This window comes from Grammomys surdaster, unplaced genomic scaffold (genome assembly GCF_004785775.1).
Source record: "Grammomys surdaster isolate TR1022 unplaced genomic scaffold, NIH_TR_1.0 125941, whole genome shotgun sequence".
Classification (NCBI taxonomy): Eukaryota; Metazoa; Chordata; class Mammalia; order Rodentia; family Muridae; genus Grammomys; species Grammomys surdaster.
In genome coordinates this window covers 165522-179977 of record NW_021620763.1, presented here as the reverse complement: position 1 = coordinate 179977, position 14456 = coordinate 165522, and the positions used below count along the sequence as shown (strand labels likewise).

At 46.7% G+C, this 14456-nt stretch overlaps 1 protein-coding gene across 2 annotated transcripts in view; it reads left to right on the top strand.

The window, feature by feature from the left end:
• Syt6 (synaptotagmin 6) overlaps nt 1–14018 on the top strand; it is a 58439-nt gene extending 44421 nt beyond the window's left edge. Inside the window, exons 4-7 of one of the 2 annotated variants that reach the window (XM_028752986.1) lie at nt 587–707; nt 4723–4894; nt 5984–6134; nt 11288–14018. In XM_028752986.1, coding sequence (XP_028608819.1) covers nt 587–707; nt 4723–4894; nt 5984–6134; nt 11288–11359 — 516 coding nt within the window. In that variant the 3' untranslated portion in view covers nt 11360–14018. The remainder of the gene's footprint in view (nt 1–586; nt 708–4722; nt 4895–5983; nt 6135–11287) is intronic. The other variant, XM_028752985.1, reaches the window with a different exon arrangement.
• The last annotated feature ends 438 nt before the right edge of the window (nt 14019–14456 follow it).

The following is a 14456-nucleotide window of genomic DNA, read 5'->3' as shown; positions in this document are numbered from 1 at the left end:
AAAAGAGTTGCAGATGTCCTGGAAGGAAGACAATCTGAGGACTGGAAACGTGTGTCCTGACCACATGACTGGATAGGCAGGAAATCAAAGGGTCAGTAACAGGCCAAGGACACATGAACCACCAAAGGTCTGCAGGCAACGGTACACAGAGAGCTAGCCAGAATTTGATCAGAAGTAAGAAGGATGGGCTGGAGTGTAGTTCAGTTGGCAGACTGCTTGCCTAGCAACTCATAAACCAGGTATGACGATGCAAGCCAGCACAGGGCTTAGAGGGCAGAAGCAGGAGAATTAGACGTTCAAGACCATCCTTAGTTGCAGAGCAAGTTTGAGGTTTGCCTCAAACTGATCTCAAAATTTAGAAGAGGAAGAGGAGGAAGAGGGGGAGGGGTAACAGGAGGGGAAGGGAAGGGGATGGGAGGGGGAAGAGGTAAAGGAGGGGGAGGGGGAGGAGGAGGAGCATCATGGTAATCACCAGTCCCTTGGGTCTTAAATACATTCACTACTACAGTTCAAACCGTTTTGGGCTTCAGAGCTCCCCACGGCCATTGTAAGCACTCCTCACCTACTCTCTCATCTTCTTTTGCAGGAGAGTGTGGACTTGGGGGAGATCATGTTCTCTCTCTGCTACCTGCCCACAGCAGGCAGGCTCACCCTCACAGTGATCAAGTGTCGCAATCTCAAAGCAATGGACATCACAGGCTACTCAGGTACCTCTCTTACCCCTGGGGTTAGCATTTGGTCTCCCTGAAGTCTAAACAGTAGGATTTAGAAGAGTATTCAGGAAGCAAGGGCAAGAACTGCCATTATTCTTAGGAGGTGAATTGCCTGCATTTGATTTCCACCCCTGCCACCTCCTTCCTATGTTAAGATGTGGTTTCTATACTGGTGCTCTACCGCTGTGCAGGCATAGGTCTGTGATAACTGAAGGAGGAAGAGATTATTTGGCTTACAGGTTCAAAGGTTTCAACCCAGAGTCATTTGACCCCCTTGCTTGTGGGTCTGTGGTAGCACAGTATGTCATGGGATACCTGTTAGGGGAGCCTGTTCCCTCGTGTCAGCTAGGAAACAAGAAGATTAGGTGTGGTGCCAAGATCCTATTATTCCTGTCCCCAGGAGCCTAGAGTTTCCACCTTGACTAGCACCACAGGCTGGGATCAAGTCTTCAGTATCCTTGAGGGATATTAAAGATCTAACCTGTAGTGTTTTTGTTTTTTTCCCCAATCTGAAAAGTGGGCACTATCTACTGGTCAGATTCAGAATATCTGCACCAATCCATACACTTGTAGGTGCTGAGTAAATACTATTCCTATTAGGATTATTCTTGGAAGGAGGGTAGTCTTCCCAGCTCCTACAGAAATTATACAGAGTTGGAATGTCAATGTTAGCAGGTTCACCCAGGCCTACCGTAACAATCTGCATATTAAGCCATGGGGAGACACTTGTGTGAAGGCAGCTTAAAAAACCTGCAAGCCTGACATGGTAAAAGGTTTGACCCCTTCCTACAAGAGCCAGGAACATAGCACATGCTAGAAAGAGTGTTTGTTTAGCATGAGTCAAACCCTGGCTCAGTACCCACCATGGCGGAGAATAAAAGAAAAGAGGAGAGATGATGATGGTGGTTCAGCTGAAAACCTCTGGGCCCAGGTTTGCCCCATGAAGATGGAGAAAGGGGTTCAGGCTAGGAAACTGAGGGGTATTTTTTTCCTTTCAAGTCCCTGCTCCAGACTCCAACAGTTGCTGCAGTGCCCACTGCAGTCCAAAAGTCTTCACTGAAGGCCCTCCAGCTCTCCCCCAACACACACACACACAGACAGAGCCACTAACTCACATCAGGATGCAGCAGAGAGCATCATGAACCTCTGCTGAAATGGAAAAAAGCAACAGCAAGCCAGCTTCCCCCAAACACAGCCAATGTAGATTTCATTTTAATACCAAAATAAGTGCACACGAGGACAGAAATTCGCTAAGGGCTCTCAAGGCGGCTGAGGGAAATAGGATTTTGCTGTCCCAGTCCCCAAGACTGTCTTCTCTGTTGTAATCAAATTGACGGGCTAGAGTGTGATTTCTGGGTGAAGTCATGGGTAATAACAGGGGCTGCTGTAAATCAGAGGGTTTGGGGGTAAAAAAATTGTTTTTAATGTTAAGTTCTAACCTCTCCCTTCATAGCTTTCTCTTTTCCCTGGGTCTGAAATCTCATGTTAAATCTCAGCTGGATTCTGTAAACACAAAGGCCTTCTTTGCATCAGTTTCTGGAGCAATGCATGAAACACCATAACCATTCGTTAAATATGAATGAATGAATGAGTGAGCAAACAGTGAATGAGTGAATTTACACACAGCATGCAAGTATAGCCCAAGGTGATGAAGTAGAAACCAGGACTTCCAGGGCACCTCCTGCTCCCTCCCTTGTCTGTCTGTGAGGTTGAGGTTGTCATTGGCTTCAGCCCAGACAGGTCTGCCATTGGACTAACATTGGATCAATTCCTACGCAAGTCATTTAATCTCTCCAAGCCTCCATTTTCTGCCTATAAAACAGAAATATCAATGATAAACATTTTATGTGTAGATGTGAAGTAACCCTGATGAATGACGTTTCTTAGCACAGAGTATGTTCCAAATGCCGAATTCTCATGGCTCTCTCACACAATGAGGCAGAAATACAGTGCTGGGCATCATAGTGAGGAACAGACTTCAGAGATCATCCGGGCCCACCATTCCACTAAAAGCCACAAACACTTCCCCGAAGCACCCTGGGGAGCAGACATCTCTGGTCTCTGATTAGCTTCTTAGATGCTGGTGGGAGCTTGGACCCACAGAAAGAAATCTCACCAAATGATGTGAACCAGATACTCCTTATAGGAATGGGCAGAGTTGGGGAAGAAGGCACTGGCCCAGTGGCTCATGGGACAAGTAGCTATGCCTGTGTTTCCCTTACATGGAATTGTGTTTCTGAATGGAGTGTCTGGGACCAGAAATAGAAGAGGAACAAATTGCTGCAAACTTAGAGACACTTTCTAAAGCAATGTGTAGCTGGAAAGCCTGGAGTATTAAAGAGGGGTCTTGGGCCTGGCTCTTTTCCTGTGTGATCTGGACAGTGTCCTAAGGAGTAACCACAGGGGAAGGAGCCCATGGAAGCCAGAGAGCCATGGCATACAGACTCTCAACCCTCCTTCCTTTTTACCAAATGCTCCTGAGTGGGGGGTCCTGAAAGTATATAGTCAGAGACAGGAGGTTGATTAAATTCCTCAGGATCTCCCCAGTTCCTCCATCAACCCAAGTGTCCCCATGGCTAAGGCACAGCTGCCACTGTCACACTGGTGAGTCAGCAGCTCACTTGGGTGTCTGTAAGAATGCTCTCAAGGCTTGGAGTTCATCTCTCCAGTGTATAGTTTCTCTAGTTTTTACTCTAAGTGTAGCCTCCATCTGCCCTTCCCCCAAAATGATGTCAAACAGTAAGAGGCCCAGTGGGTACTCAGGGGTCCACGAGGCACCACCACATACCTCAGAACTACAGAGCCAAGAAAGGGGCTACTTTGGCTCATTCCTCCTGACAGTTTCACATGAGCCCTGGCTTCTGGACAAGAAGGTGTCTGAGCATGTCACAGTCTCAAAGCTATTATTGCCTGTAAGTTGTCCTTTTTTTTTTTTAGCAGTACCGCATAAATACTAATTATGACGTGCCTGAGACACCTGTGCTATGAGATATAATAGGTGTCCCTTCATTTGGATGAGTAGAAAATTTCAGGGTAGAAAGATGACCATGAAATAACCCATTCCGAAAGCTAAAGGGGAGAGAAGATTAGGCGGTACATGGAAGTTTAATAAAAAGACATCTCTTTGCAGCATGGAGAGAATCCAAGATCCCACTGAGAAATAAAATGTCAGCCAGCTGCCCTAAGTCTGGGGGGGCGGGGTCCTGGTCATAGTTCTGCATCACTGCTCAGAAGTGACCAGGAAATGGCCTCCGGGGAAGCAGCGGGAGGGGCCGCTTCCCTGCTTCCTGATTCCAAATGGAAATGAGATTACTGGGACAGTGGGCCCAGAAGCATGTCTTCTGGCGGGGAGGACAGGAACAGCATTGTGACTGATGCCATTGCTTCTAACATGTTCCCTGGGCATCACCACATCCTATTTTTACCCCTTTATCCATTGGTTAAAAAGCTAGCAAGACTCCAGAGGAAATGATTCTGTATACATGAAAGAAACAGCGCTTTTGTTAGCTTCGATACTCTTTGAGTTCTCCAGCCAAAGAGAATGCAGCTGAGATTTAGGGCTGGGAACTACATAAGCATTGACAAGAGTCTTGTCTAAATTGAGGCTAGTTTTCCTATTAGTGACACACCATTAGGCACCCTCCCAAGTATACAAAGGTAGCTGAAGACTGAGTTTATTAGGTGTTGATCGTCCTCAGAGACAGGTGCACTACATAAATACAAGGTGACTTAATTACGTTAACCCACGGATCCCATCTGATGAGCAGCAGTAGGTCCAGGGATTCTGTCTCTCTGTGGCAAATGCTATTCAAGAACATCTGTCTAACAATGTCTCACACCTGTCATCTCAGTACTTGAAAAGGCTGAGACAGGTGGATGGTTGTGAGTTTGAGGCCAGCCTGGGTTGCAGAGTAGAACCAATGTCAAAAACCAACCAACCAAACAAACAATAGCAACATCAAAAATTGGTTTAACCTCTTATCTTCTCGCACTGCTCACTTCGATACAGATCCCTATGTCAAAGTATCTCTACTGTGTGATGGGCGGAGACTGAAAAAGAAGAAAACGACCATAAAAAAGAACACCCTCAACCCTGTCTACAACGAGGCTATCATCTTTGACATCCCCCCAGAAAACATGGATCAAGTGAGCCTGCTCATCTCCGTTATGGACTATGATAGGTAGGTGCATGCCCTGAGGGATATGGTTGCTCTCGTCCAATGCAGCATAGGGACCCTTGACCTTAGACCCATGGTTTGGGACCTAGTGGCTTCAAATATGACCCCACTTAAGAAAGACATAGGAATTTGAGAATGAACATGGACCACCCTTACTAAAATCTACAGCTTCCCTTTCCAGCCTGGGGTAACTCTGCCTGTCAACCTTTCTTCATTCACTCCCAGCTACTTCTTTCCTTCTACTTGCCACCAAGTGTCATTGTCTGCCCTTTAAAATGCTTTTATGGCATCTCCTCTCCCACAGGATGGCTATGAAGCCCCATCACTTTCTACCCTAGTCAGCCACCAGACTGAGGATACATCTACCTGGATGCTTTCCTCCTGGCCTTGCCCTTCTGAAGAACCACCCCTGGGTCCCACTGCTCAGACTTCCTATAATGTGGACCCCAAATCACCATCCCACTAAATCCTCTCCTTCTTCTTCTTCTCTTTTTTGGTTCTTCCTTCCAAAGGCTTGCTCAGAAACATTTTCAGCTACTCCATCTGCTATGACTCTTCTCCAAGTGTCATTTTAGCTGAAGGATACAAAAATCACACAATAGCATCCCTACCCTAGGTTTTTAGAGCAACTTCTCAGGCATGGTAGGTGCTTGACTAACGTACTTGAGAGATGAGTTGTGTTCTTGCTGAGTGAATAAAGTACAGCCTAGACAATAGTGGTGTGGAGAAATGATGGTCAGAGCTGGTTGGTTTATTTCCAAGTGCTGGAATCTCTAGAGAGGTTGTAACATGCTTCCCAAGTCAAATAAGGGAAGAGACACTCTTAATACCCGGTCAGGCTTCTTGCTACTGTTTCTTGGGATTGCAAATAAATTTGTAGCCATTGCTCACTTCTTTAAGTCTCTTACCTTACTTAAGAGGCTGGGCAAAGCCGCAGGGTCACTGGCAGGCTAACACTCCACTGGTAAACATTGGTTTTCAGAGCTCATGGTTCTGAGTTAGATGCACTAGACAGAGTCTCACCCTCAAAAGAGTTCTCTTTCTGAGAGCATTTTGAATAGCCACTGCTAAGACCTCTTTTTCTTCCCTCAGAGTTGGCCACAATGAGATCATAGGAGTCTGTAGAGTGGGGATCAATGCTGAAGGTCTTGGCAGGGACCACTGGAATGAGATGCTGGCATACCCACGAAAGCCCATTGCACATTGGCACTCCTTGGTGGAGGTAAAGAAATCCTTCAAAGAGGTGGGTGAGGTTGCCTGGCAATTGGCATGTTTACTGCATGGTGGCGTGGGCTGGAGAATGGCAGGCGGCTGCTCTGAGTCCTTGGCCTTTTACGGAAAGGGGGCATGGGGAACATCCAGTGTATAACATGGTATACAAGTATATAAAATGAGGAAGGAGATGGATGCTGCCTGGCCAAAAGTTCCTGATTGTGAGCATTTTGTAAGTTATGGTGATGGGGATAGGGATGTTGTAGTTCAGTTGGTAGACTCCTGGCCTAGTGTGCATGAAACCCTGAGTTCAGTCCCCAGCACTGCCTAAAGTTAGGTGCTTGGCAGGAGAATTCAAAGCTTAAAGTCATTCTCAGCTTCATAGCAGGTTTGAGGCCAATGTGGGCTATACAAGACCTTGTCTAAAAGGAAGGAAGGAAGGAAGGAAGGAAGGAAGGAAGGAAGGAAGGAAGGAAGGAAGGAAGGAAGGAAAGGAGAGAAAAAAAACAAAGTTCAAAGGCAATAATACCATGTTTATTGTTCTCAATGGAAAGCAGGAACTTTGAAGAAGCCTTCCCAGCAGTCCACTGTGCTGGGCTTGAGGTGCTTTCACGATGCTCCCCAGCCTGCTCAGTCCTGTAGGAGTAAGCCCCAGAGGGTGAGGTCAGAATTGGCAAGAAATTCCACCCCAGTTAGAACAGTAAGTTCTCTGAAGCTCCAGATAGCTACCCCTTGGCAGTTTTCACCTCTTAGATGAGGTAGCCAGCGAACGCAGTTGGCTCTGCTGCACACTGTCTCTTACCATCACTGGGAAAGAGAGTATGGTGTCAAGGTGTCACACCTCCTAACTGAAGCTGGAGGCCTGAGTTCTAACAAAGCAGGGGCTCCAAGCTTGGCCTCCCACGACCCCATCACTCCTCTCTCAATGGCAGCTTTGAGGAATATGTATTGTCTATCCCACTTGGGACAAATCCCACAGATGAAAGCTCCCATGATCTGTCAACTTGGTGGTCCTCAGGACTGCTTTTCTTCAAGTGTGTCAGGATGCTGGCGTGGTCAGTCAAGCCTTCAGCTTCATTTTCAGTATCTCCTATCCACCCCATCCTGGAAATCTGGGCAATTCCTTCCTCTTAGCAGGCATCCATGAAGTCTAGACAACTGTGCAAACCAGAAAACAACACAAAACTACAGAGTTTTCTCTTCTGCCACATAGCCTTTAAGGACATCCTCCTTTCTCCACTCTGATCAGAAAAGGCACGGCATATCTGAGGTCCTGCAGACCCTATTCCCTTCTGTGGGTACAGCAATTCCCACCATTGCTTGAAGGGTCATCCCAAGAAAGAATAAAGGCTTAGGGGATTAGATGTGTTGGAATCTGCTGGAGATAGTGGCTTCCATGGAGCCAGACTAGTCAGTCAGCTTACCTCCCCAGGCCCTGAGGCAGTATCAAGGATCTAGAAATAGGCCACAGATCCTGTCAGTTCAGATCTTTCCTTCCACTCTGTGGCTGTGGCTTTTCAGTGAGCCCAGTCTTCTCCTTATGTGGAGCCCCGCCCTCTCAGCCAGAAGGCACGCTTCATGGAGTGAGGTTCCTACTGCACTCACAAGTAGGCATTGCTGGGCAGAGTGTTAGCCAGTGTGAAGCCATGCTGACACCTCACCAAAGTCCATGTGGATTCAACCCAGGGAGGGTGATGTAATGCCTTAATCCTCCCTTCTGTTATAATACAGTGGAGACACTTAAGTATAGAATAAATACATAAATAAATTAACCAGTTTCAGGTAGTTTGGGGGCTTAACATGAAATGTGAGCTAAGAAGCCTTTGGTGGACTGTGACACATCACAGACCTCCTCTGGTCCTTAGTTTTCTGGTTGATAAGTGAGAGGATAAGACTCTTGCATCTCAGCTTTTCTGATCAATGCTGACCCTCAGTGACAAATGGGCCCAGGAACCTACACATGGAACCACGGCTGCCTCTCTAAGCTTGACTCTGGAGTAGTAGGCCACTATTGCCAGGTCCTTCTGCCTGCCTCTGACAATCGAAGAAACAAGGGGAGCTGTGACTGGAGTGACATGCCAAGTACCCCAGAAGTGATGGGCCTTGATCCTGGAATCATGATGAATACTGTCTAATTAAGCCACATAATTGATTCCAAGGCCTTTTCTTTGAGAAACTCCAACTGGCTAGTCCAGCTGACAAAGGCAAGAAAGATAAAGTGGTGTGAAGCCCTTGAAAATGAATATTTGATGAGACAGTAACGGGAAAGTAACTGTATATGGAAAACGAAAAAGAGATTAAATTGATTCATATCCTTTGGGTTTACTTTTTTTCCTTGACCTGGCAGCATGGAGAGCAGCCCTCCCCCACCCGCTCTCCTCTGAGTCTCTGCTAGCTGGCAGATTGCTTCTCTGTGAGGAAAAGCTGAAATGACATTTGTCTTGGCAACTTAGGACTTCAGGCAGTATGCATCGGTGTGGTTTCCGCTGTCCCTCTTAACACCCACAGTTTAAGTACCTTTATGAAATGTGTCTACAACCTCGCCCGGCTAATACGACTTAGTCACTCTGCGTTCCTGGGGTTCCTTCCCCACCTTACCTTCTTAGGGGCTCCATTTAGCTTGAAACTCAGATCTTGATTTTGAGTAACCCATAAAGAAATTGTCCTAGCTTTTGGGATGATAAATGGCCTGATCTCTACCAAGCCCTCCACGTTTGCCCCACTCAAGCGCCCCGATCATTTCTTTTTTATTAAAGAGAACAGAGAACACCACACATGCTCGACTGTTTGGGGTTTAAAATTAAGGTTGAGGGAAACAAATTAACTGGAAAGGTATTTTTCCCTGCTGGGATCTCTCATGAATAAAAATCCATTAAGCCATAGCAAGTGCCCTTCTCTCCGAGGGCTCCGTGTCATTGTTACCCATGCACACAGAGCCGATGTGGCCAGTGACCTTATTCAAGGTGCTTCATTAACAAAGGGCCATGTTCAGATCACCTGACATAGATCTTTGAGATCTCGGTTGGAACATTACCCATTTCAGTATAGCAAAGGACTGGAGTGGGGCACAGCTGCCCCAGAACAATAAGCTCCCTGCGTGCTGGGATGTAGTCTCTGCTGTTTCAGAGCCATCTTGATATAAGCCTGCTAGAATCATTCACATTGTCCATGAGCCCCATCTCTTCCCTTTGTTTATCATCACAGGAAAATATCAGGGGCTAGGAGGGGAGCCTTCCTCATTTGTTCCTGATAAACAGTTATGTTCTGTATGACTACTCTCTGGGCTGCTATAGAAAGGACAAGGGTACTTGGTATAGCCATTTCGTGTTTTCTGTTCTGACCCGGCCTGTGGATCAGATTGTTTAAGTGACATTTTTACTCAGAGGAGAAGCCTGTGGTGACTTTGCACTGACTGAAGGTAGTAAGGGAGAAATATGAAGCTTTGCTGAACGGAAGCACAAGGAATCATCTTGTGTCACCTTCTAGTTAATAAACACTGGAGTCAGAAGTCACAGGGAGCTCAAGAACCAGGCATTCATGTATCTAAAATATCTCACCAGGGAACCCCTCGGTTGTGATTTCATTCACGTGGATGCTGCAAGCGGAGAGACAGCCACTGGAGTTAGGAGTAAGTACCTGGTGTGCCCTCAAGAGCTTAGGTTTCCTGTTACAATCTGTGTCTCTTTCCTCCCCTAGTGAGTGGTCACATGCCAGCACAGTGGCACACAGAAGCAGGCTGGAATAGAAAGCTCAGTGAGTAGGGGGCGAGGGGACCCAACTGGGTCCAGGCTCTGCCCCTAACTACCTGTATCCTGACTTTGCAGTGTCTCTGTTTGCTTACTTGGAAGAGTAAGAGGGTTAGACTGGGTGATGTCCCAAATTCACCTCTGGCTCTGACACGTTGAGATGGCTCAGGTCAGGCACATGCTGTGGCTGTCATCCACACCTACAGCCCTCAGTTGGCTGGAGAAGCCTTCAGTGTGCCTGTTCGGGGAGCACTGAGAAGAAGAGCCCTCGTGGACTTTGGTTGTCCATTTCCATGTACTGTGCAGGTAGTGCTGAAAGTCAGATGTCCTGCTTCTCACACAGCTCAGCTGTGTCTGGAAATTGCTGAGAAAGGGGACTGTTGTCCCCCTGGATTCACTTCCACAGTCATCTGAATGCATGTTCTCTCAGCTCCATCCCTCCACAGGAGAGATGCATAGACCTCATGAGAAGCAGAAAGGGGCTGAATTTGTGGTTCAGAAAGCCATCTTGACCACGTAGTCTCTTTCTCAGTCTCTCTCTCTCTCTCTCTCTCTCTCTCTCTCTCTCTCTCTCTCTCTCTCTCTCTCTCTCTCTCTCTCTCTCTCCCTGCAGGCAATGGTTCTACTCAGCCCACAAAATAGTGGGCTCCCTTTGAAGTTAGAGCACTCCCAGATAGGTCAGGAGTATTCACAGGGTCAGATCTCTGCCCAGAAAGCATCACTTAGCTATGCGTAGCTTTTTCATCTGAAGAAGGGTCGAATGGATCCAGATACAGGTCCATCATCCTCTGCCAACTCCTCCACTCCATTGTGCCTCATTACATCATCTACTTCAACAGGGCTCTGGAGGGGCACTGGGAGGAGGTGAGGAAGGTATTGGAGGAGTGTAGAGAGAATGGGCTGAGCTGGGCTGTGTCTCCTCACTTCCTCTCCCTTCACGAGCTGGTGCAAATGCTCACTGGATGCACTGAGACTGAGGAAGAGAGCCCCAACCAAAGCAGCAACAGGGTTGTTTTTTTCCTGTGCTAACAGCTCCCAGACAAATTACTAATAATTCATGATCGTAGGTTCTTGGCAGTAAGGGCACACACTGCCTCTCTTTGCTGCTAACATAATCTGATTTTCAGTGTATGAAAAATGGCCAAAGCACTCAGAAAGGGTCCAGTCATAGCACCTCATTACACACACACACACACACACACACACACACACTTTTGTACACATATTGTAAAAGAAGCTGAAACTAGGTCCGCAGTAGATCTTTCCTGAAAACCAAGTGTTCCAAACAAAGCTTGTATCCTTATGTTTTTGCATGGCTGACAGCAAAAGTCTAGAAAGCTTACTAAGGCCCAGAGAGGTGGGCACAGTGCATGAACCAGTGAATCTGAGATGTCAATTTCGCTGGTGATCAATGGCCATGCTTTTCTCCTCTCCACAGTGGCAGGGCCGAGCCGCCAGCTTCGACAGTGAGAGCTCATGCCCGTCTCCAAAACCACCTCCGACACCATGAGCTGCACAGCCGAGCCACCAGGACTCAGCAATGTTATTTCCGCACTTGTTCCAGTCTTTAAACACAGTGTTCGTGCAGTCTCAGCGATGGCCGCAGCAGCAGCCACTGCCTGCCAGCCCATGGTCTTAACTGCTCTTGTGCAGGGCAAGGCCCAGATACTTGTCCTGTGTGATCAGATCTGTCTTAGTCTTTTCTGTCTCCCAAGGTGACTTTTTTTGTGGTTTTTCACTTTGTTTGGGTCTACTGTTGAGAAAGAAATAAAAACACAATGATTAGAGATACAAAACGAAGACTGGGGAGCCAGGAAGCTGCTTCTGGGAAATACAGTGTAAGACAGCAGTCTTTTGGGGGAAATCAGACTGACTCTCTGACATTTTGTGCCTCCATCAAACATTGACTCCTGGAGATGCACCAGAAGGATGAAGCCGTGGCTGTATTTTCAGTGCCCTCCAAGAACAGAACCTAACAATTTAGGAGCCTCTCCAAGGTGAAGTATTCTTCATGGAAGCTCTTCACTGCTGTGACACAAGACAAGATGTGGTCCTTTTGTCCCCTGTTGAAATCATGAGACCTCTGACTTGTTTGTGACCCTGAAGGAGGATCCCTGTTCCCCCCTTTTTGGCTTTCCCCAACTGGAAACATTTTGATTCCACGTGGGAACTTAGTCACTTTCCTTAGGAACGATCCTGCTGAAAGCAACCAGGCCATATGTTTTCCGACACGCCACAGTTAATGATCACATTTGTTTGAAAACAGGATCTTAGTTCTCAAAAATAACTTTCATTGTAAAGAAAGGAGGCACATATGTTTCAGAACGATTCCTGTGTTATACATAGCTTTATAATTCCATAAAGTACCAAGCAGCTGTTTAAAATGCCTAAACAGAGCAAAGAAAAATCTACATAACTCGTTCTTTTCTGAATGGGGCATTTTGAAATCTGAACCACATTTTTGAGTCTGCCTGTCTATGAAGAGCCTTCTCTTAATTGAAACCCAGTTAGCCAGAGACTAGCTCAGCCCCACAGACTCTGGGACAATAACTCACTTTAAACCTTAGTTCTATAAATGAATAAGTATTATGTGTTGTTTGTTTTAGTTGTAGTGAGAAGATCTTTGCTTGTTTGTTTGTTTTTCCATTAGATCTCTACCTTAGGCCTAATTCAGTTTAGAAGACAAAAATGAATGACTGTATTTATAATAGCACATTTCTACAGAGTGACCAGTGGCCTTCCCATCATGCCCTGTAAGCACATGAAAGTGAGTTTCTACTCCAACTTGTGGCTACTGTAGGACTTGCATGAAGCAAGTCAACTTGGAAAATCCCTTCTTTCAACAACAGAAGGTCAAGGACACAAAAGCTATCTGCATACCTCCTGTCTTACTCTTTATATATTCCCCCACGCTATAGGAGTAGCTTACTTAATAACGTCACCACCATTTTGAGTCTAGCTACCAAGTTTCTCTACTGCCCTAACTTTATGTAGTGTCTGCTAACCAGAAGAATGACTGAACTGGACAGGAGCCAACAGGATATTGTGGCAAGAGAAGTGGTCCACTTTTGTAGTAAATGTAGATGAATCTGTACTCCACTGAGTAGGAGCCTTAGGCTAGGGGCTGGTGCGTAAAGATGATTTTTCTCTTCAAATATCTTACAATTGATAAACCTTTCTACTCAGGCAGTGCCCTGTTTGGAAGTTCACTTGAGAGGGAGAAAAATCACAAGGTCATGACAAGAATCTCAGCAAGCAAGCAAGTTCATTGTGTTTCTTGACTCTGGATGGACCCCACTAAGGTGACTGTCACAGCCACACAGCAGTGTGACTAGGAAGGGGCAGGTTGAGTTTGCTGAGTCACAAGGAGCCCAGAAGTTAGTGAGTATATCATCCTCCCAGAAATGGGCTCCAAATGCATGCCCGGTTGCCACCCTGAAACCCTTAGGCAGGTGGGATGTTCCATTCTAAGATTTTTAGAGAGAAGGGTATGGTCTGCCTGAATCATGGGATAGCAGCTGCCTCTCTGAGACAGCCTTCTATGTCCCAGTTATGCTTTTCTATAAGTGAACATCCCAACAGTTTCTGGAAACGGCACCTGGTTATGGCCACACCCATCTGACCACCCGAGCCAACCGCTTTAGCTCCACCAGCCTCGGTAGACATTAGGCATGGAAGCCCACGCCAGAAAGGCTTCTAGTTCCTAGGTTCCCGTCCCCAAGTCCCCACCAAAGGTGGCCAGACCAGTCCTCTTCACTCTGAAGCATGAATGATATGAACAGGCTTCTCCATTTATTAGCCAGGATTCTTCCCTCACAGATGAGACTTAATGACAATAAATTCAGAATAAACTGAAACTCAAAATTGGCTCTTTTGTTGGCTTCCCTGGTACAAGAAACCCCTTGCGGGTGGCAAGCTCTGCTGAAGTTGTGATAACTGGGGCCATTTGCACATAGAGGTTTGCAAAAGACACCAAGTTCTCCTCTCCTTTATTTAGAAGTGTTTCTTGGCTGAGAGATGCTCTCCCCTCCCCCTTTGCACTTACCCAGGATGTTAATTAATTGTATCATCATTTAAAAAAATTATGTTGTTAATTACTGCTTTGTGTCTTCCCACCCCTGTCACAGCCTGGAGTTTTTATTCAATTAAATCTCCGTCTCTTGCCCATTTCTCTTGTCATTTTATGTTGCTGGGATTCGGCGGGCAGCACACACACAGGACACAATAAGTTTGTGTTTTTCTCTTCGCTTCACATAGATAGCCACTTCCCTAGTCAGAGCTAGGCAGAAGGGCTATTGGGTGTTCCTCTGCTCAAGGGACACCTGGACACCACAACAGGCTGTGTCCTGCCTCCCTTCTGTCAGGCAGCAGCTCACAGAGCACTCAGGATGGGGGGTGGGGGGAGGCTGGCTGTTCCCTCTGCCACTCAGCAATTACAGGAGCCCTTCCAGATGCTGAAGTCTCTGTGAGGAAATGGGTCACACTCCTAGCTGGGAAGCCCAATGCTTTCACCCACCAGGCGAGTAATACTGCTAACTCTCATAGAGGCACAACTTGGCAAAGCCTTGGGAAAATAGTATCTTAGACTCGAGATTTCAAAAAGAACA